At 32.5% G+C, this 23,558-nt stretch overlaps 1 protein-coding gene across 7 annotated transcripts in view; it reads left to right on the top strand.

The window, feature by feature from the left end:
* Positions 1-23,558, top strand: part of Srrm234 (Serine-arginine repetitive matrix 2/3/4) — a 209,637-nt gene that overhangs the window by 102,082 nt on the left and 83,997 nt on the right. The window contains exon 1 of one of the 7 annotated variants that reach the window (XM_035359026.2): positions 12,556-12,659. The exons of 5 other annotated variants lie outside the window; for them this stretch is intronic. In XM_035359026.2, the coding sequence (XP_035214917.1) occupies positions 12,649-12,659 (11 nt within the window). In that variant the 5' untranslated portion in view covers positions 12,556-12,648. Of the gene's footprint in view, positions 1-12,555; positions 12,660-20,954; positions 21,055-23,558 lie in introns of those variants that run through there. One more of the 7 variants, XM_035359025.2, reaches the window with a different exon arrangement.

The following is a 23,558-nucleotide window of genomic DNA, read 5'->3' as shown; positions in this document are numbered from 1 at the left end:
CGAACATAATATGGTAAAAATAGAGAGTATTAATTAATAGTTTTGTAGAACAAATATAAAATTTAATTATCCGTTTACAAATTGCTGCTCTATATTAAAAATCTTTTTAAATGGTTTCCTGTAATTTAAATTCAAACATCTTTCTTCAGTTTTGTCATAATGATTACATACGTTTTCTCTAAACGATTTTCTTCCGACGGCAGAACCATGGTTTTAATATTTCATGAAAAATGTCTTCTGTTGTATAAAGTTCCATAGGTAGCTGTAATTAAGAATTAGTGTAAGCTTAAACCTAGTTAGCTTATTGCTCCTATTTAACTTTCCTTTGTTCTCATGGAATTACTATCCTTGCAATAATATAGAAGTCTAAACTTTAGTTGCACATGCTTAAAACTTAACTAAATGTTTTATTAAAACTGTGCTTCTAGTATTGCAATTAAAATTAACAAATATTGCTACTTGGGGATTTCAAGAAATCAGATATTCCAAATATTAAAATACTATATCTAACCCACATCTTTGAACTGAGCTCTAGCAATGGAGATTCTAATTCTGCGCTGTGCTAGATAAAAAAGTCACTCACCAGTCCGCAGGTTGGCCAAATGGGCTGCTCTTTATAGCAAGGTAAAGGGTTATGCTGCAGAATTGTCGCAATACTCTCTCTAAACTACAGATTTGCTTGTTATTTAAATTTAGACTATTTAAAATTCTGATGAAGAACGACATGGAAATATAATGTAGAGAAAGAATTAGCATAAAAACCACATGTTAGCTAAAATAAACCTTATGTTGAAATTGCAGCAACCTTACCACTACTGTACTATCCGCTAATACTACATTTCAGTTTCTATTTAATCCCAGTATTAGTCAAAAGGTCACTTCTAAATACTGGTGTTTCAGTCCGGGATTCTCATTAAACGAGATGGTTAAAATTTTCGTAGTTTTTCTCGGCAGTAACGGTGAATGCCCGTCAATGTTCCAGGAGATGAGACTGTTGAATTTTGATAGTTTGGCCCGGGTTCGAACCCTGGCCAACAAGCTGGCTGCGTGAGTGTTTGTGTTTTTGTCGGTTTTTCCCATGTGTAACGTAGATGCGAGCCAATGTGCTTTAGAAAGTCTTTCACAATTGTATCCTTTTTTTTCTTTTTTCCCGGCAGATAGTCTTGTGTGCTTTGACATATTCAAATTATCTATCTTGACAACAATGATGATACCTTTTCTAGGACAGAAATCTCACACGTACTTTGCCGTTATCTGGCTTAAATATCAAAATGTCAAGATCCTTTCACAATCTCGATAAACTGCGAATATTAGCGAAACACTGTATATACACGATATTCATATAACATGCTTAATACGTAAAATTCATTTGAGATGAATTGCATATAATAAGATGTTGTGAGTATTGAATAAGGTAAAATAATCTAATTTAATACGGTATCGTTGTGTGTACTGCTTTGCACATTCGCAGCGTACTTCCAGTCTGTTCTTTCTGTCGGAAGTAAAATATTTACATTTTGATTTATTCTGCAAAAAGCGTTAAAAAAATAGGAGGGAGCTGTAAACCTGTACTGGATAATAAAAACCTTGTGTGGTTTGGTTTTTAACGGATGACAGAACTGAAAAAAAAAAAAAAAAAAAAAAAAAAGAAACACCTTTGTTTATCGTAGCATTAAACAATGAAACATCGATCCGAGCTAACACGTACACATTAGTTCTTGGGATTACCATGGTAAAATTATACTGAATGCCATTAGGTTCTTGTATTTCACTATGTTACATCCCGTTTTCATATGGTACGTAGTATTTCTTATATTAAGAGCTGTTTATTTCTTCAGCTTGTAGAATTTCGTTTAGGCTGCAATAAACGGGTGCGAGGGAATAATTGTATTACATATTCAATTCTGCATTGTTCAAAACCTTATTTATTTTCAATGCTAACATTACAAATATGGTTTTAAATTTTAAAGAATGTATGTGTATGAAAAAAGATACAAACAAAAAAACAAAAAAAAAAAAAAAAATCTGAAATGTTTCAGATTTTAAATTACGTCCAAAGGGGCGTTTTTTAACATTTTGTGTATTACCTTTCTTTATTAAATATCATGTTCCTCGCACTTAAACCATAAGATCCAGTGCAACAGCAATATCGCAAAATAGTTTTAAAACGAGCATATCTTTAGAATTTCCGATACAGAGACTCACGCGCTGGAGATAAAAATGTTTTTTCTGCACAACGTTGCCATTGCTCGCTTTGAAATCCTTGAGTTTGTTAATCAAAAATTCGTCAAAGTTTTAAAAAATAGGAAATCGATCATAAAACAAATTTCAAATTTCAAATTTGGTCTTCCACATGCTCATATTCGTTGGAGGATTACGTTATTCAAAATTCGATGACTCTATGTACCGTTGTTTTATCACAATACGAGAAATATACATACATTTATGCAGATTTTTCATTATTTAATTTCTTCAAATATAATGCAGGACTCTAACATTTTGTGGCAACAGTTTGAAAAGTGAACCGACATTTATGAGTCCGACGCAAAATGCCAAAACGAAACTAATAGTCCTTCGGGATTCAAATCCCTTTGGACTAATAATTAATGCAAAGTATTATCAACCGTTCTATGCAGTAGTATGCTCCCTGTTGTGTTTCATTAGAAACGGATTAATGAAGATGTATGAAGAAAGAATAAGAAGAATTATTTTAATTACAGTAATTTATCAATTTGTCATCCCTATCGTATTATCTATCAGTTATAAATATGTTGATATGTTCAGTTGCCATTTCTAAGACTTGCAAAGATCGTCCTTTTCGGTCGTTATCAGAAGATGTTTTCCCATTCCCTTTGAATGACAAGCAGTGTTTCTTTAAATTTTCTGTTTGATCTTACCGTGCGATGTCTTTCCATACGGTTGCTAATAAATCGTCAGCTTCCGTTCTCTTGACATATTTAAAAATAAGTTCTGGCGTTATTTTTCTAACGCTTTTGAAGGCTTATTAACCATTTCTTTCTGCTAGTTCCTAGAACTTTAATCTTTTAAGGTTTGGCTTTTTAGTAGTTTTATTATATATCGCAGAAAGGTATCAAATTATGTATTAAGTCTAGTTGATCTGAATTCGCATGAAGTAACATAACTTCGAAAATATCTAAAAATTTCTATGGAAAATAATATTCGGGAAATATTTTTCTGTAGTTAATATATGAAGTCCTCAAACTTTTTTGACATAACTGATAAATTTTCATAGAGGATGAAAAATATTAGAAAACACTAAGTGCGCGTTAAACTACCTTGGGACTCTGTAAATAATCTAAAACTATATGAATTTCTTGAAAATAAAAGATGTATTCTGTCAGTTTACAAGATATTAAAATATTTGATATGAAGCGATTTAAATTTTAATAATTTGTGTTATTAGTACATAAATGTGTTAAATTTTGAGGAAGGTTTCAGTATTTTTTTAATTGATTAAAGTAATTGGAAGTCAATTAAATGATTTATGAAGTAAAAGAGTAAAATCGTCGAGCATTTTATATTGGAAATATGTCCACCTGAGGTGGATAGTTTCATTGGTGACCAGGTAACAGAGATTGATTTAAAACCTCAAAAATGTATGGTATGGTATGATTTTACTTAAATAGCTAAAGTACTTTTCTGGGCAGACTGTTTGAACCTAATATCTAAAGTTATAGGGTACATTAAAAGGCTGTATGTAGTGGAATTTATTGGTATGTCTAGAAGAGGAATTGAGAACCATTTTCATGTATTCTCAGTGTAAAATTTACATAGCATTATGGAAGGAAGTGTTTCAGGCAACTGCTCTAAAGAGATAAAATTTTAATTCAAGAAGAATTTTTCTAAAGATAAATTTTTCTTCACTTCATGAAATAGCAAACGCAAAAGATATTTTACAGTATGTGGTTAAAAAATCCATTGAAATATCTGTGATAGACTGATAAAATTCCAACTCAATATGATGAAAATCAATGAAAAATATTGAAAGCTTGTGTTAACTAATAAATATGTGCCTGATTATGAATATTTCAAAAGCCTTTGGCAAGATACTCATATATATATATATATATATATATATATATATAATTTAGGATGCGTGGGGGGAAGGGAGAGAAGTCACCAATTACTTTTTAGTTATGGCCGAGATGTATAGATGTTGGCGGCATATAGATAGAATCCGTAGAAGCATGGAACGTAGAGACACGTAGCTGTAGAATCAACATATAATTTTATTTCTTGGTGAGCAATTTTTAGAAAACATATTATTCTTTTGCATCATCATTATGGATGTGATAAGCACCTCAGAATTTTATATAATTGATCACAACGCATGAAGCGGAGAAATGAGCAGCCCGCGTTTGCACTGCGAGAGGAAAGCAGAAAAAGTGTAAATGCATTTCAGCGCAGAAGTACTTTTATAGTTTTTTTGTTTTGTTTTGTTTTTGTTTTGTTTAAATTTTGAACGGTGGTTGAATATAAAATATCGGCAATGTTACTGTTACATAATGACGCAAAGCGAATTAATTTTCACATAACGTACTTTAGATTCAAGGAAAAGGCCGTAGCCAAATTAAAAATGGGAAATTAAGAAGACTAATGCTAAATTAAAGTTAATAGTTTTCTTTTATGTTTTTATATCTCACGTATCCCCCCTTTAAAGAGAAAAGGGCTTGGATATGCGTTAGCAAATGAAGGTAAATTTTATAAAGTATATATAATATGTTGGTTTTTCAATGAGAAAGAAAATAATTTTCTTTAAGGGCATAGCCTTTAGGTTTCACTGTCCTCCGTCATTTTGTAGAAGTACAGCAAAATGCCTCGTAACCGCGCCGAGTTAACCGACAATATCAAAATAACGGCACGTTTAAAAGTTTAAAACCAGAATTTGGTCCTGTGAGTTTAAAAAAAATAATAATAAATAAATAAATAAAATGCCATAAGTTAACAGTCTGAATACTTAAAGGTGGGAAACATTTTTGTTATATTTCTTTCGTCCAACGTAATAAGTTATAGATCTATGTGTTTTTGAAGCATAAATTGTAGACCCTACTTAGAAGACAAAGTAGCGAATTCTCGCTAAGTCTTTGAAGAACAGATACTTTAGATAGAAGAAGAAGGTTTAAATAACCTTTTTATTTGAATTAAAGTAACAAGATGCACTTACTCGGTGTTCACAAGTCACCACCACTTGCGGCTAAACTAAATTGAAGAGAAAATAAAAATGTAAAATCACAAAAAATTAGGATGGCTAACGATTGGTTCCTTAGTTATCTAAACCGCTAAATCGGCTGCACACAGCAAAGCCGCGCCTAGAATATCAGTGTAATCTGAAGGTTGTTTAACACCAACTAGAGAGCTAATTTCAAACACGCAGCATAACTCGGAGCTAACTTCGCTACTACTTTTCACGAGCTCTTGAAACGCAACTTAAATACTGCTTCTGAACAGACTTAGATTTTACATACTATGTCATTGACATTTGCATTCCGGCAGGAAACTGAAATAAGGAGGGAAAGAAAAGTCGAACTAAAAATAATTGGTTAGAATAAAATATGGTCTTTACAAAGTCTTATCCAGCCAATGAATCATCCAGAATATAAACTACCGATCCCATTTCAGACGTCAATGTATGTGCTCTGAAACTAGTGTGTTAGAAGAATTTAATATCTTTTTGTGCGTAATTAAACTCGGAAACCTCGATGAAACATTTGCCATTTGGTATAAAATTGATGAGGCAAGATTAACTTGACCCTGAGCCTTAGTCATATAGCCATTTCAGGCATTGTACCTTCTGTCTTTAGGAAACGATCCTGCAGCAAGAACCCTCTCCCAAAGGTAAAACAGGGAATAATTTCTAGGAGGACTGAATTAATCTCTATCAGTGTTTTTGAATATTGTTTAGAGAACATATGAATTATTAATTCAATTTTAAATATATCTGAAGTTTTCGAGTTATTTTGTTTTGCCCAAGCCAAGTAATATTACTTTCTTCTTACTAAAGAACTCGTGATTATTTTAAATTTTATTCTTTTTTGTAATTTTGCTAGACGATTTCGTACTGAAACGCCTTAGTAGCGTGTTTAAAACTTAAATGGGCACATATCGGTGATTATGAAACTGAATTAGTTAGTATGTTTGAGAAATTTGCTTTTGAAAATGATCCTAAGAATTTCACATTCTAAAATATAGTATACCATAATAGAATTCGAGAGACATAGATAATTAAACTTTCTTGTTGCTGAGAATAATAGTTCTGAAGTTTAAAAGTAAATGTGACGAGTAATGATGTCTACTCTAAAAGAATCAGTTTACATTGAAAAGTTAACAAATGAATATTATTCAGTTTGTAAATTTAAAATAAAAAATTTGTAATAAAAGAAGGTTTAGATAAGTTTGTGTGGAAAAAAAAAAAAAAGTCTGCGACTAATCGTAATATTTGGCCTCTAAAAAAGTGACCGAAAAGCTACAGTTTAGTATGCCTAAGTATATTTCAAATTTGCAAATTATCTATGTTTTGCACAGTAAGTGCGGCAAAAGTTAGAATCATTCATGAACGCGAGAATTTAACAAACAGTTTCTTCTCAGAAAACTTCATTGATATAATGAAAGTTCTAAAATGCAGGAACACATTAAGTTAGTTTTAAAATAGGGTGAAACGCTGCGTAATATAAGTGAAGTAATTAAAGAAAATAACTTTATAGCAATTTTACTGTCTTTTTTGCCAACGCCTTACAACTCGTTACTAACCTGAATAGAGACTAGTTTAGAAAGTGAATTGCCGTTGAAGTATGTTAAAAATAAATTAATAGACAAATTCTAAAATTCTATAAACGTTTAGAAACTAAGCAGTTTCAAAGATTGATTCAGTTACTTAAAAGGTAAAAAAGAGGATAAATAAATAATAAATCAAGTGTAATGTCACGTGATATTGTACATATTGTAATAGAAATAAGCGCGTAAGAAATCATAATAAGAATATCTTTGTTAAAGATATTCTTATTATGATTTTTGAGATGTTTGATTATTTTATAATCTGTCTTAAAGAAAATAAATATCTTTGGAAAAAGGTCGAAATTGAGAATTCGCAAGTTCAGTTTACTTGTAAAGACATTAGGATTTTTGGAAGCAGAAGAGATGAAAAATTAGTAACGCCTTCGCCGGGAATCGAACCACGAAAGCAGATGCTAAATTAGTATGAAAGCTTTTCATTCGACAAGCTAACGCAGCATCGTGTTTTAATGCAAATTGCATACTAAAGTGGCATCAAAGGTTAGGCCACAGAAAAATTTCTAGTGGGCATTGGGAATGATAATCTGGCAAAAACAAAAAGTTTAGAAAAAGCGCTCATAGTGTTGAATTAAAGCAAAACTTGTATTAAAGCAAAACTAACAGAAAAAATTTATCCAAAAACTGTTTTTAAGTATAAGAATATTCTACATTTAGTGCATATAAGTGTGTAGGCCAGTGGAAGTTGATAGCTTAAGCGGGAAAGGATATTTTGTAGTTTTCATTGATGACTATTTGCGTTATGTTGAAATTTATTTTATTGCTTCAAAGGGTGAAGTATTGGATAAACTTAAGAAATTTGTTGCATCGATAACCAACAAATTTAGAAAGAAAAAGCTCTCAGATCTGATAATAGTACAGAATATTATAATGAAATTACTGAAAAATGCTTAAAAAGACTTGATATTTCTCGATTCCTTATTGGACAGCCCAGAATAGTTTAGCAAGAAGAAAAATCCTTTCTTTAATAGAAATGGCAAAGTCTTTGTCAGTGATGGCGAACCTATGGCACGCGTGCCCCAGTCGGCACGCAGAACCTCATCAACTGGTACGCGGCTAAAATATTACTTTCTTAATCAATAATCACAATAAATATGTGTTTAATAATTTAAATAAATGTTTTAGTCTGTTCTTGAGCGTTTCACTTACTTACGTATCGCATAATGCCACTGGCGTAGTGCCTAAGCCTATGTATAAGATTTTCATATATCGCCAAAGAAATTATATACATATTTATTGACCCAATTTATGACGTTTCAATTGTTTGGGCCAATCATATTACTTGTTACATGGCAAAGAATACGCCAAAGTTGAAGCAGCTAATGTTTGCTAAACGAATTCAAATTTATTGGTGAGTTTTAATACTTTCATTGTTAGGCTGCTATCCCACATCAGTTTGTTTCGAAAGAACATCGGTTTGGAAATATTTTTCTTCTTTATCACAACAGCCAAGCACCACAGATCGCTTTGGAGTTAACATAGGGGAAACTGGTTCTCCATTACAAACAAGCTGATTGCATTCGAAGCTGATAGCTAATTGGTTGAAAACGAACAACTTGCAATTTTTTTCGAAAGAAAGGAAAAAGTCGCGCGTCTTTCTTTCAGTAGCAAACGAGGCAGAAAAATTGTCCAAATTGTCCGAAACAGTTGTTCGTGTGAAATAAATGCCCGTGTGATATGGGCCTTAAATAGATTTTCTATGCTCCAGGTCTTGAACCCTCACAAAATGACTCCAGCAACAAAGGCAAAATTAAACATTAATAGTGGACGATCATTTCAAGAGACCTGAACAGAATCATTTGGAGTTATTGAATACAATAGGAAAGCATTATGCATTCTGTGCGGGAAAAGTGTTGTCTGTCGCACATTTAGTGTCAGACGGCACTTTAACCACGAACCATAAAATTTTTGCTGCCGAATTTGATAAAGCTGAGAGGAAAGTGTTTATTAAAGGGAAATTGAGGAAATTTTAATAACCAGAATTTTTTTTTCCTAATTATCTTTCTATAACAAACCATCTAGCAACGTCCAGCTTTAAAATTTCACTGTGCCTGGCAAAACATGGTAAACCGCACTCCGATGGCGATTTAATCAAAGAGGTTTTGGGCACGCAGCCCCTTCAAAAAAAAAGGTTTTGGGCACGCGGCTTCAAAAAGGTTCGCCACTGGACTGTGTTAATAAACTAAAAATTACCGAAAGGTTTCTGGCTGAACCAGCAGCTACTGTTGCATATCTTCAAACTAGATTACCAAGTAAAGCTTTTGCTGAAATACCGTATGAATTATGGAACGGTAGGAACCAAATTTTAGTCATTTTATTTGGCTGTAAAATATACTTTTTATGCGATAACTAAGCGCTAGAGGGCATATTCATAGGATACGATTTACGAATCAAAGGATAATACTGGTGGAAGGAAAATAATTGTAAGCCGATGTGTTAAATGTTCCGAAAATGCAACAGACATGTTAAAACAGTACTGAAGATTCAGAATCGTTCATTTCGATATCTCGCAAAATGATAAAGAAACATTCCTTGGCGAAGATGAAAACAGATTCCAAATCATCTGAAGAACAGATAAACATAAAGAAGAAAATGTATAAGATATATAGAAAGAAGGGTATCTAGTTCCTTCGGATATATTATCGTATAATACAGAAAACTAATCATCAACTTACTTCGAAATAGAAATCCAGAAAGCTTTGAAATAATTTTAATCAAAGCGAGAACAAGAAACTTTGATCAAAATAGCCGTTCTCCGAGGGAGAAATGCAATGGAGTGTCACAGTGAATTAGTAGGAGCCCTTGGGAATAATGCCCTACTATATCGTACAGTAGCACGGTGGGTAGGAATGTTTCAGCAAGGACATGTTTGAACCAGCGATGAGCAACGTTCGGGATGACCGGTAAGTGTGCGGACCGACTTGGCACGTACCGTCATCGAGCACTTCATGGATGAAGACAGACGATGGACATTACTGGAGTTAGAGAGGGCAAGTAGCATCGAGAAACGTACCGTCCATAGGATATTGCGTAAGGAGCTAGCGTCAGAATCCTTCCCCAGTCAAATTGATGGTGATCGTCGCGTATGACGTCAGGGGTGTCATTGTTTGCCACTTTGTTCCTCATGGCAAAACAGTGATCGCACAGTACTACAGGGACTTCCTGGTGCGACAGTTACGAAGTGGCGTTCTGGATAAACGTCCGGATCTTGTGTATAGTGCAATAATTCTGCACGACAATGCAAGACCACATAAAGCAGAGTGTGTACGGCAGCTACTCCAACGTTGGGGATGGGAAGAATTGAAGCACCCACTGTACTCTCCTGACCTTTCGCCCTGTGACTTTGATCTCATTTCCGAGATTAAGGAACCAATACGTGGTAGGCGGTTTGCAACACGAGAGGATATTGCTAATAATCGGGTCATCTGTTGACCTCATGGTGCGGTAAATGCTGAGACTGATGGTATTCAGCGCCTCCCACATCGTTGGCGACATGTGGTAACAGTAGCAGGGGACTACATTGAAGGTCTTTAGGCCCAGGTTTGTCATGTCAACTTTATGTGTATTGTGTTATCATTCTTTTGCACGGTGAAGGCTATATTGCCCTGTATACTACCGTAATAAATTCGTGTGTTACGATATTTCAGTGCTATTCATTGTCCACACATGTAGTTAAGACCCTGTCCTTTCGTCTGTATATGTCACATTTTTCAACCGGACTGATATGTTCAAGAAAAAAAGTAGTTGCCATGACTTTTGCCCCAACCTACGTATTAAACGACGCCATGTTTGCTTTGTCCCTTTATTGAAAACATATAAAGAATATTACGTCGCTGTTGGCATAGAGTGTGATCTGTAATCATGTTCATAGGTCACTAGTGGATGCTGAAGGTTCTATTGGTTTTAAAACTCATTCAGTGCTCGTGGACATCTTGGATTTAGTTAAATGCTCGGAGAACGTCAGTATTAGTAAAGAGTTGCAGGTTTTGGTGATCTCAGAAAGTCCTCTCAAAGGGGTTGATGGTAAATAAGGAGGGGCGGAAGAACCTCGGACCACCCCCCGGGGTATTCTCCCTCAAAATTGGGGTGGAAAGTTTAACAGTTAGCTAGGTTCAGCAATACCTTAATTACCTATGGTACTATGGAGGGTCTGGCCCAGCTTCTACCTGTGCCTGTTTCTGTCGCGATCTCTCAAGATGATGACGAAATAATCCACCGTATACTGGAAAAGGGAAACATGATTAAAAAAAAAAAAAAAAAAAAAAAGGAGGAGGAGGAGGAGGAAGATAAAGACGACACGTAGAGCAAGAAATTTACAGGGATAGAAAGTTGATATAGGATTGTAGTTGATATTGGATTTCAAAAGATTTGTTGAGAAGTGTACCTCTGTGTCAGTAGATGATATTATGAAGCTTCAATATATACACAGCGAATTTTAAAAATTAGACTACAGTCTGCTAATCGGCAGTCAATCATAGATTTATGCCATCATACTAAGAAATTCATAATTTTTCATGTGATAATAAAATAGGGTAATTCTAAAATATTTCGTTTTCTGAAATCTAGAAACGTGCGTTTTTAATTTTAAATTCTATACTGTTTTCGATGTTATTTATTTAACTGTGTGAGGCCAATAGATAAGAAAAAAAACGACGGACAGACTTCGCATGCAGCAGTTTGCACAGATGGCATCACAAACATGAACAAAAACACAGGGTGGGTGGTCATAAAAAAAAAACTTCTCCAATATACGAGTGTGAACCGTTAGCGGTGTATTCGTCACCTATCGAAATGAAATTTAAGATACTGTTATTTGAAGGTATGCACTCGAGATTGTGATGAATTAAAACAGTAGAATTCTCCTAGTTACGATTACAGTGAAAAAATTTCGAAATTTTCGAATGTAATATAACCTTATTTTCTCAAATGCCTCGTTTTCTAAAAACTTCTATCGTTGGGGATGATAAGTGGCCCATCAGATTTGGCAATTCCAATTAAGTTGTGGCTATAAGTGATATGTTTCTTAAACGGGCTATGTGATACAAAAGGCTGATAACACTTCATAGCGGGTAATAATTACTTGATGCATAGTTGTTTCTTAGTTGAGCCAATATTTTCAATTTACTTAGTCCCCCTCCTATGTGTAATGATTTTTTAAAAAAAAAGTGAAAATCACTTTTAATTAATGTTAAAAATTTTAAAAGAAACAATTCTCCATGTAAAATCATTGATAGCATTAGTAGCTGAGTCAAATTCTCCAGACTAACCCCTACCGAACAACATTTTTATCTAGTTCTAAGAAAAAGGCGGATGTTCTGGACTTGATTTTTTAGCTTATTTGTTTTTTGATTTTTTTATTTCTTTCTCATTTGCCTAGGACCGGCGTATCTTTATTTTGCATTAGTGTGCCTTTTTTATCTTCGCTTTCGCACGATTCAGGGAGGGAAAGTGAAGCAAAAGAAAAGTGACTTGAAGAATGATTGGAGGCCATTGATTATCCTTTACCCCCTTGCCTTTCAGAAAGATGTGTTTGACGAAGCCACCATACCATCCATATCCGTTGTTTTTCTCCTTGTGGAAATAATAATAAATAGTAAAAAGAATGTTCTCACTGTTCTAGCTATCGTGTTTACTGAGTCCTTTTATTTTTAACTGAGTGTGAGAAGAAATACGATTTCCGTCTGTCTCATCACGTGTTCGCACCTGCCGCCGGTTTTGAAGAGTATAAAAAGGATTTCGATAGGACGATTTTGCTCATTTGCGTTTCTGCCTATAGTCTTGTCATGTTCCATCTCTTCGCTGAATGCGACTTCGAGTTATTCGGATGAATTTCTGTGGAAAATGAGGGATAGGTAAGACTGATTTTCGAACAAAAAAGGCTGAGAAAGATAAGATACCTATCATATTACCATCGGATATAATCGCATTTTTTAACCTGTATTAAAAATTAATTAGTGTTTACTAAAATGATAAAAAATTAATCGAAATTATTAAAATTTTAGTTCGTTATAATCTTTAAAGTTTTTTTTTTTTTTTTTTTTTTTTTTTTTTTTTTTGATAAATTGATACTGTTATATTAACCTTCGTTTTTAATAAGGAATTTATTCAAAACCAAGATACTATATAGTATCTTGGTTATTATTGGTTATTATTGGTATCAAGTTATTTGAATTTCTAATATGAGAAGAAGTAGAAGAAAATTTTGCGTGTTATCTTCTTAAAAACGAAAATGTTTTCCATTTGATTAAAAGTTCAAAAAATATTTGTATATTTGTATTAAAAATTAAAAAAATATTTTTAATTATTGCATTGAACAACAGTTGAGCAATTAATTAATATATGCTGAAAGACTAGCTAATCTTTCAACTAGTGTTACTTTTCTGTAAACTTAGTATGCTTACTTGTTACTTTTCTGTAAAATATTACTTTATGGTGGCATTAACAGAATCGAACTTCGTTGTAACAGGCGCTGGACAAATTGCTCTTATTATTAAATATTACTTCCTCTATCCGTTGTTAGTTAAGTATAATAGATATGAAAGTCATCGTGAATGGAAATCTGGCTCGTTATTTAACTGTAATATTGCAAATATAATTTGATCGTATTCCAATGTTTTAAGTGTTAGTGTTATTTTCTAGTTAATACTTGAAGTTCGCTGATTTCACTTTCAGATTTAGTCTTCTTTCGTCAGGAATGTTACACCAGGGAGTGACAGCAACTTTTATTTATTTTTTTTTTTTTTTTTTAGACATTAAACCTAAAGTCTGTGACAGCAAAGTAAAATTTCGTGATAATCATTAATTGCAACTTTTTATTTTATTTATTTATTATTGAAATTTCTAGAAAATCTAAGCTTAAATTATCCGAAACTGAATCTGACCATTTGTTGTTAGGACATAAAATTTAGTACTTTCAAACTTTTTTTAATTGCTTGCTTTGTTAATTTATTTTCTTTAGCTTCTTATTCTTTTCTGACTTATTTACATATCCTCATTTAAACCATAAACGTGAGAATAAGCAAATAATCAGAAGTTAAAGTACCATTGTGAAAAGTATTCGGTATAATTAATAATTTGCTTCTCTTTAGCTGATTTATCTTGTCATAAAAATTATGTGTGTTATTCTGTTCATCAGCCAGTGGCCAAGGAAGTAAAACTATTAAACATTAAGAAAGTGAAGTAAATTTTTGAAAGTTCAATATGTGCAATCACCCTGTATATATTTTTGGATCACGCAATATTGGTTATGCTGTCAAGCCAAAGAACGTGAGATCTAGTCGACGCATTGCTAAAGGATTTGCTATGAAAAACTGGCTCCTATTTACTTTGAGGAAAACGTGAAAATTTCATGCAGCCGGCCTATTCGAACTACTACTGTTCAATGGTATTACCCTTTCGACTGTTAATAGGTATAATATTATTAATATTGCCAAAAAAATTAGCTTTGACGAAGTATGTGTCATGTAGCTCTCTGCAGTTAGCCAATCAGCTGCCTCTTAATCGCGGCGAAGACAAACAGGACAAAGTATGTGTGTGATTATGGCAAAGCCTCGAGGGCTATCTGCCCAAAGGGAGGGACGCCTTCGTGGAGGACTTTCTAAGGGAAACTGGCTCGTATACACGTTACACATGGGGAAAACCACGAAAACGCCCATGCAGCCAGCCCGTTCGCGGGATTCGAACCTCGGACCGAACTACCAGTGTTCAGCGACTTTACCGCTCGGCCGCTGGTGGGCTCGACAGCACAAAGTAGACAGGCAGCAAGGCAGGCAGTTAAGTTTGGAGTTGCGAACGAAAAACTACGGTAGGGTGTTCGCATTCGAGTTTGGTTCCTAGACGGTTTGTAAGGTGTTCAGAATACCTGAGTTCAAACAATTAAACCCATGGTTGTTTCTCTAACTTAATTTTTTTAACTTCCTTAAATATTCCGTCAGTCGTCGTGCTTGTAGATAATTAAAAATGTTAAAGTTAGATTTATATGAGATGTATCTTCTCCGTCCCGACTAGCGTGTACATGCGACAATATTCATGATACAGAATCGAAAATTTTACACAAAAAAAAAATGAAAATTTTGCTCATTTTAAGCAGTTGCATAGTTTTAAAGATTATATTTTATTAATGAAATTTATCAAACATCAGATTCTAATAAATGAAAAATTCCCCCTCTTTTTTTTCCCCCTGTTTCCCTTATTGTGATAAAATAATGTAATCTTTCATCGAATATGGGCAACTGGTAGCCCTAGTTTGGAATTTGTTTTATTATCGATTTCATATTTTGTAAAACTTTAACGAATTTTTTTATTAACATATAACGTTGCGCGCCTCTAACTAGCACGCAACCAAGAGGTGACTGTGAAAGCTTGTATAAACCACAGAGTCTTATAAAGGGTTTAAGTCCCTTTTTATTCAACGTACTAATTTACAATTGCGTTCTCTTGACGCTTACAAACGGTGCCAACTCGGCAGTCAAAATAAAAATAAAAACCTGAAAAGAAATTAAAGACAATATTCTAACTACGAGGCTCTCTCAAATAACTAACTCACCGCGTTTTACAATACGGCTGCTAATTCAGCAGACTTGAAGCTCACTGGAACAATTGCAACTACTTCCCGCCAAGCACATAGGCCGCAACGCGGGGTTTTTCAAATCTCTATAACTACCTCCGCGCTCGCTAAGTAAGAATAACTCTCTCTCACCGAACTTGTTTCCTTCTATTTAAATCATACTACTTCCGCTGATAATTTGAATGCTTGCGCGTTCTACTCAAATTTACATATTCTGGCATTGGCAGTTCCAGGGGAAAGTAAGGATTGACAGGAAAGATAGTTTAAACTTAAAATAAATGTTAGTTAAAATAAATATAAACCCTACAAACAAACTCAAGGATTTCAAAGCGAGCAATGGCAACGTTGTACAGAAAGAACATTCTTAGCTCCACCGAGACTGTGTAACCGAAATTCTAAAGATGGGCTCATTTTAAAATTATTTTGCGATATTACTGTTGAGCTGAATTGTATGGTTTTAAGTGCGAAGAACATGATATTTAATAAATAAAAGTAACACACAAAATGTTAAAAAAAAAGCCCCTTTGAGCGTAATGTAAAATCTGAAAGCTTTCAGATTTTTTTTTTTAAGTCCAGAGGGGCAGTTTGCCCTGAAAGACTATTATTTTCGTTTTGGCATTTTGCGTTGGTTCACTGTAAATGTCCGATTCACTCTCCAAATTGTTGCCACCAAATATTATTGCCCTGTATTATATTTAAAGAAATTAAATAAGGAAGAATCTGCATAAATGTATGTTTATCGCATTGTGATAAACATACATACATTTATACGGTACCTAGAGCCATCTAATTTTCAATAACATACGTTTCCACCCGAATATGGGCATCTGGAAGCCCAAATTTGGAATTTGTTTTATTATCTATATCATATTTTGTAAAACTTTAACGAATTTTTATTAACAAATTTAACGATTTAAAAGCGAGCAATGGCAACACTCTACGGGGGGGGGGAGAAACCTTTTTATCTCTAGTGCGCGGTATTCTGTATTGGAAATTCTAAAGATGGGTGTACTCCAACTTCGCAACTCAACAAATTATATTTTTTATAAATTACATCAATAATAGTTAAGATGTCTGAACTAGACTAGAAAATTTACTAGTTCACTGGCGTGCAAAAGATTATTCCATATCAAAGTGTGCTAAAAATGTTTTTTTGTTAATTAAAGTAGTCATGTAAATGTTTGCAGAAGTTAAATTTAAAAAAAGCTTAGCATGAAATCTATTATAACAACATTACTATGCGTTTGAACACTGACGTATAAATTGTAAATAAATTTAAATTATTATGCTAAGAAGTTTTTTCTAAAATTTCTAAAATTAGAAGAAAATTAGATAAACAGTACTGCAAATTAATATAATCAATCAAGCCTCTCAATAAATAAAAGCTTATTTTTTTAACCAAAAACTAAAAATTTGGATGCAAAAGTTTGTGTAATATACTTGGAAATATCTGAACATATAATTAATTAGAAACGTACAATTAAATTAATAACAAGCTAATTAACAGTAACATTAAGCTTAATTTCATTCAATCTAAAACAAGCAATCGATCAGGAGCTTCGCATAACTGAAGTTTTATTGCTATTTTACGTAGATTTGCGTATAAAATAAATATTTGCACTTATGAAACAAGCGAAAAATGTACTGATAGTCAACAGGAATTAAAATACAGTGGTTAAAAATATAACTACTTGTTAGAAGGTATGCAAAGTTGCCATGGCTAGAGAAATTGAATGATTATAGAAAACTCATAAAGCGCTACAGTGTGAAAAGAAAATTTTGGAATAAGCACGTTAAGAAAATTAGATGGAGAAATAATCCTTAATTTATTGATATTCATATAAATTCTATGCTTTTGGAAAAAGTTACATATAATATGCACCGACGACTCAATCACCGAAAACGGGTTAATTTCTTTCCTTATTTTTTCTTATTAGAGGGATTTGTAAAAAGGTGTGCTAAGGTGAAATTTTTGCAATATTTTTAAAGAATAAATTTAAAAAGTATTTTTACTTCATGAACTGAAATTTTTACGATACATTTTTACACAGTAAATAAGTACCCAAAAAAAAAAAAAAAAAGAGCTGGGAGTTCTCTGGGATTAGAAACTCGGGTCGATCTACTAATGTTTAGTGACTTTTCCGCTTGTTCTTATGAACTTTTGAAATTAGGCTGAACAATATATTAAAGAAAATAGAAGATACAGCACAGATAAGAACAAAAGTCGGCTGAATTATAGATTTACGTGTTTGGTGAATGAGTTAAACTTATCTGTATGCGATTATGAAATATTAGGAATGTAGTATAAATGCATCAGTGAAGGAGACAATGCCAAACTAAATCATTGTAATCTAAATTTATAACATTATCAGTATCTGCTATTAATTTCAGTTCTGCTGAAAAAATTATAAATGAGTTATAAATCACATGAACTCGTTGCATTATAAATTACAACAGTTAGAAATATTATTAGCGTGATTTAGCGACCGTCTTTGTTAACAAATAATTTCAAATAATTCAGCCTGAAACTAGGTTAGAAATTAGGCTGCATGCTGAAGATTAAGCTTTACCAAGGTGTTGGAAATATCTTCTGTTAACTAGAGTTATGATGTAAGAATTTGTAAAAATTATCATTTAAATATAAATTGGCATAAATATAATACAAAATATATAAATTCTACCTACATGAAAACTTGAATACAGTGCAACAATATACGAAAAAGGAATGGATTAAAAGGGAACTGAAAATCCCAAGATATTAATATAAGGGAGTTCGAAATTTTTGTTAATTATGAAAATTCTGCAGATGCTCATAATTATCAATTTATTAATTAAATGTGTATTAGAAATTAAATGTATGCCAAAGTACATCCGTTAGAGTAACTGGAGAACAGAATAAATATTTAAACGTTTCTAGTATTAAAATATCGAATTTGTAAGAACGTTAAATAACCTTAAAATAACTTCAAGGACTAAAAATGGAAAGGTGAATACGGCATGTATTGCAATAATATTAGTGTGAATTTAGAACCACTTAAGAAATCCAATTTTTAGATTTAATAAAGAGAATTTTTTTAATTAAATTAGAACTGTTTACCTAAAATGGTAAATTTGAAAGTTAAAATCATTCTGCTATCTAAGAAGATTTTTTAATAGACAAGAAAACCTATTTCAGTTGCGATTTTATGTATGTCATTAATCTATCAATTTTATTATTCAAAACTGATATATATCAGCAACTAAAATTGACAACTTGGAAAGTTTTTAGTTCTTACAGAGAATAAAAACGATCTGGCGCATTATTCTTTTAAGCATCATAAAACTTTAAAATGAGTTCAAAAGAAATTCATTTTTACTTTAGCACACGCCAGATTTTAAATTAGTATTTGTTTTGTATGCACAATTTTTACAATTTTGATAAACGAAAATAGAGGCTCGCAGTCTCAAAAAAATGTGCCATTAATGGCGATAAATGACTTTTTGTAGCACCCATCTTCTTCGGAATTCAAGCTCTTAGAAAAAGGGGACAGGAAAACGTCGCGCATTTCGTGGATTAGATAAGAGGGGGAGGAGGGATCTTCAATCAAATTTCGCGCAGTTCGTACCCTACCCTAAAGATATGCTCATTTTAAAATTATTTTGCGATATTGCTGTTGAACTGGATTTTATGGTTTAAGTGCGAAGAACGTGATATTTAATAAATAAAGTTAACACACAAAAAGTTAAAAAAGCGCCGCTTTAAACTTAATTTAAAATCTCTTTTTTTTGGGGGGGGGTAAGTGGAGAGAATTTTAATTGCAAGTCAGCTCTTTAAGACATACCCGTCCCTTTTTGAGCGGAGAAAATATATTTTTACATCTGGTGCCCGTAAAGAAAAAGTACTATAGCAGAATTTTAAGATGTTCTAGGAGACTTCGAACTAGTTTTCAATTGCATGATGTACAGAGCTGGCTAAGAAAATATTGTTTCATGCTGATCGTTATACACGTAAACTTCGAAGTCCGTCTATAATTTGATAAAATGGTAGCCAACTATCGCAAATTTCATCTCAAGAGGAAAAATTCTAGCACTAGTTAAATGAGTTTTACTTTTTTCAAAAATGTAATTAAAAATATTTAAATGTTAAATAAACATTTATACATTTAAATGCCATTGACTTTGGTGATTTTACGCTCCAATGTAGTTTATAATTCCCTCTTTTCCCAATTTCCCCTTGTTAGGTGGATTATTATTTTATTACTGTTTATAATATCCCTTAACGCAATTTCTTTTAGCACGCATTAGTTGGTACGTTTATTAATAACGTTAAACGAAATTTTTCTTCATCTTTTATCTTCTGACTTTCATTTTATGTACTTCACTAGCAGTATTTTTTCGTACTACCTTTTTAATTTTGTTAAGGACTGCACAATTTACGTTAGCACTAAAATTCGTGGGACAAAAGTGCCTAAAAATAAATTGTCTCGTCCGGAAGACGGGTTTAGGAGTGTGAAGGGTTAGTATAAATAGTAGATTATGTGTAGTGTACGAGTTTTAATGTTACTAGAATATTAAAAGGCTTTTTTCCTTCTTAGCATAAATAGAAGGTAGGATGTATTATGCTGGTATAAAGTTCCTAAACTGCTAGAAAGCATAATTTATGCTACTTAGCGCAAGGAGTCATGTAACATTTTCTTTTGCTGCAGTTTCTGTCATAAGAATTAATGCAAAAATATCTTAATAAGCTTTAATGTAAGAATAGTTCTGTTTGCCTTTTAGTGACGTTTCTGTGCAATATACATACAAAAAAGGGTATCCCTGTTTTAAAATAGAATCTTATTGATCGAAATCTGTTCTTCCTACCTGAAGTACACGCCATTATAGCGGTTTAATAAAAATGTCTGCTGCCTTCCATGAAAATCAGATTCATCAGTTAGAATCACAGTTTTCTTTCGCTTTGTTTGATTCAGCATAGAAAAAAGTGAAATAAATAGAAAATCTTGAATGAAATTTTGAAATAGGTAAAGTACTGAAATTACCATCGTTATTTTTATTCCGAAGTATGCGGTTTCATTTTAGATAGCAAATTATTTTTACCTTGCCTATTCTATTTATATTATTTTATTTATTTATTAAAAATGTAAGACTAAAAGTAGTCTTTCATATAACGCTGAAACTCCGCTGGTATAGTTATTGAAACAGCTTCGTATCATAAATGAAATCTCGGAAGTTGAAATCCTAATGGTGAAAAGATATACTGAGTACTCTGGCTTAAAATTTGATTAATGAAGTTTTGCTGTGAACAAACATTCATAAAGTTTGGGTATAAACAAACATTTAATAGATAATTCTTTGGTAGATGACTATATTAGTATTCTATGCCTTTGATGCACTTATTCATTGCCAATGAAATATTTTGAAAATTTGTTCGATAATATGTCAATCAAATTCGTCGCCTAGTAGCAGATGGAAATGATTCGCACAAATATTATTGCTTTGGGACTTAATAACCCCACTGACTGCGCGTTCGCGTATGACGTCGTCATCGAAGTGGTTGGTGGTGGTGCATCGGACAGTGGATCGATGCGGATGTGGGGCTGCTCCCTTCCCAGCATTCCTCGCACATCCATCGCGGAATCACACTTCACGGAGAGGACTCCAACGCTGTTCAACGCTGTTTTAGCCATGACCACCGTCTACAGGTAAAAACAACTGCTAATGTCATCATGTCTCACCTGTAGTTGAGTGTGATATTAGAATATAACATTTGCCAATTGGATTTCGCTTAACGTTTCTTAAAGAGTATCGCATTATTATTTTATCTCGTACGAGAGGGGGGAAAAGAATTCGTAATTTTCAGCATTTGTTTTCCGAATTCGTCGGGACTTTTTTGTGAAAAGTATATACATAACTGGTTGGTTTTCATATATACCTATGACGTATGTGACACTTTATGAATGAATATTCTTCTGTTTGTTTTGCATTTCATGCATTAGCTTGTTTTATTATACAAAGATTATAATTTTGTGAATTTTTGAGACACGTAAAATCTAAATCGGAATATATTATATATATATATATATATATACATATATATATAAATTATTAATTATAGAAATATTTAACAATAACCGATTTACAATTTTTTGGCAGTCTAAAATTTTATATATCTATCACAAGAGAGAGGAGATTAGATTCTGTATGGAAAACGAGAGAAAAATATTTTTCTGTGAAGTAGAGGAGATAATATTGTAGTTTCTATATTTATACTTCTCTCTCTCTTTTTTTTTTCTTCTTTTTCTTGCCCCCCGCCCCTCCAGTTAACTTGAAATTCTTACAATGACCTTTATTGCGATTTTGAAGCAGACACTCGTTGATGAAATAAAAAGAAATATAAATTTATAAAGTTTGTTAAATAAATTAATATTAAATTGAAAAGTAGTCTGTGGCGGATTTAGAAGGTCAAGGGCCCATCTTATTTGAACTTTTGCAGAGCCTCCTATCTGAAGAATAGTATATGCTTATTTTATATTTCAATCGTAAATGTGGAGTTACTTTGGAATGAGGGACCACTCATGATTGCGACCTGCTTTCAGAACCCGTAAACTGAGTTCTGAAAGTTATAAATAAAAGTATCCTAGAAAGTACTTCTTTTTTGTCAAGCATTTTCTATAGGCATTTAATTTTTGTTATTCTGAAACTGATGACACTGATGGGAGCGCATCAACTGCCGTGAGCTAGTAAATGCTTGTATCATATTTCAAGTAATTTGTATTCTTTTTATCTTCATGTAGACATCCAAAATTAAAAGTTTAAAAAAAAAATCAAATATATTGCTTAATAGCAGATAACTAGTTAAATGACATTATCAGTTCTGGTCCCCTTCGAAAGCATCAAACTTTATATAGCATCAAATTTTTGCTGACAGTTTTTTCTGTTCCTTTCCTGCCTTCCCATACTTTAAAACGTTGAATAGAAAACCTTAGCTTCTTGAAGCCAAGATATATTTTGTGTTTGGTTTCTGTAACGCCCCTATGAGTTCAAAACTTTTCCAATTTTCTTGTAATATTAATAATGATGTACTCTTTATTATTAATCTTATGTATATTATATAGGACAGCATAATACATATTACACCTAATGAAATTGTTTTTCCTCTAAAGGTTGCATTAAAAAAAAATATCACCTAGGATTTTAATGTGTTATAATACATTAAACTATAGGTTATCTTATATGGGGGAATTAAGAATTTTGTTTTACCGTTTTACCAGAGTGGCAATCAGCAGCTTACTAATACTAACTGATACATTATTGAAATGTAATGCAAAAGTATGTCCAAACAAAGTAGTTCCCCCCCCTTTCATGATTCCTTTCTAATGTGAGTAATACTTCCTGTTTGTGTGAAAATATAGGAAACAATTTTGAAACTTACGTATGAGGGAAAGTTATTGAAAATAAAATGTGTATTTTGTACTTAAAAAATTACCTATTTTTCAAATTTTCCAGTGTCTGTGAGCAACATGCATTAAAATGGCTGCAGTTATGTCACTTTCATTCATGTACTAATTATCTAAGTTTAAGACTTATTATTTATTTGCATTACAAAATGTGGCTATCTGTACAGCATGAGCCATGACGTTTGTGTTAGAAGGTCAGTTTAATAAAAGGTACTTTAACCTTAAGTCTTGTCATGCTATTTTAGATATAGCAATAACCTGCTATCGGTTTAGTAAAGTTATAGAACTAGTTGCAGTATCAGATTATGTATAGCTTTATATGGTTTTCCCAGTATTTTAAAACAGCTTAAATTAGAGAATGAGTTAAGTAAATCAGTATTGAAAACAAAAACAACATATATGAAAGAAGAAACATCATTAGAAATAATAAAATAAAATTATAAATAGCATTAAGGAACAAATATTTATAACAGAACTTGAACACTACCATTGAATTCAAACTGTTATAAAATAATCAATGAAAACATTTTCTTTTCAAACATTATTTGCTATCATTGTTTTATCCAGCTCATTACTCTTTTATTCCAACACATCATTCTGTATTTTCCTTAGAAAGTCCCCCCCCGGCTGATAATTTGTGATAGTAGTAATAGTTCTGTCATTTCACAGTAAGCAAGCAACATTTTCTTCAGACAGAGCCCAGTTAATATAACCTCTAGGTGTTGGCTGATATATTACATCTGTACTCA

The sequence above is a fragment of the Stegodyphus dumicola genome, chromosome 2 (genome assembly GCF_044657685.1).
Source record: "Stegodyphus dumicola isolate Sdum_Otavi_A_Nest chromosome 2, ASM4465768v1".
Lineage (NCBI taxonomy): Eukaryota > Metazoa > Arthropoda > Arachnida > Araneae > Eresidae > Stegodyphus > Stegodyphus dumicola.
Note: the sequence above shows the minus strand (reverse complement) of the source record. Positions and strands in the feature narration are given on the sequence as shown.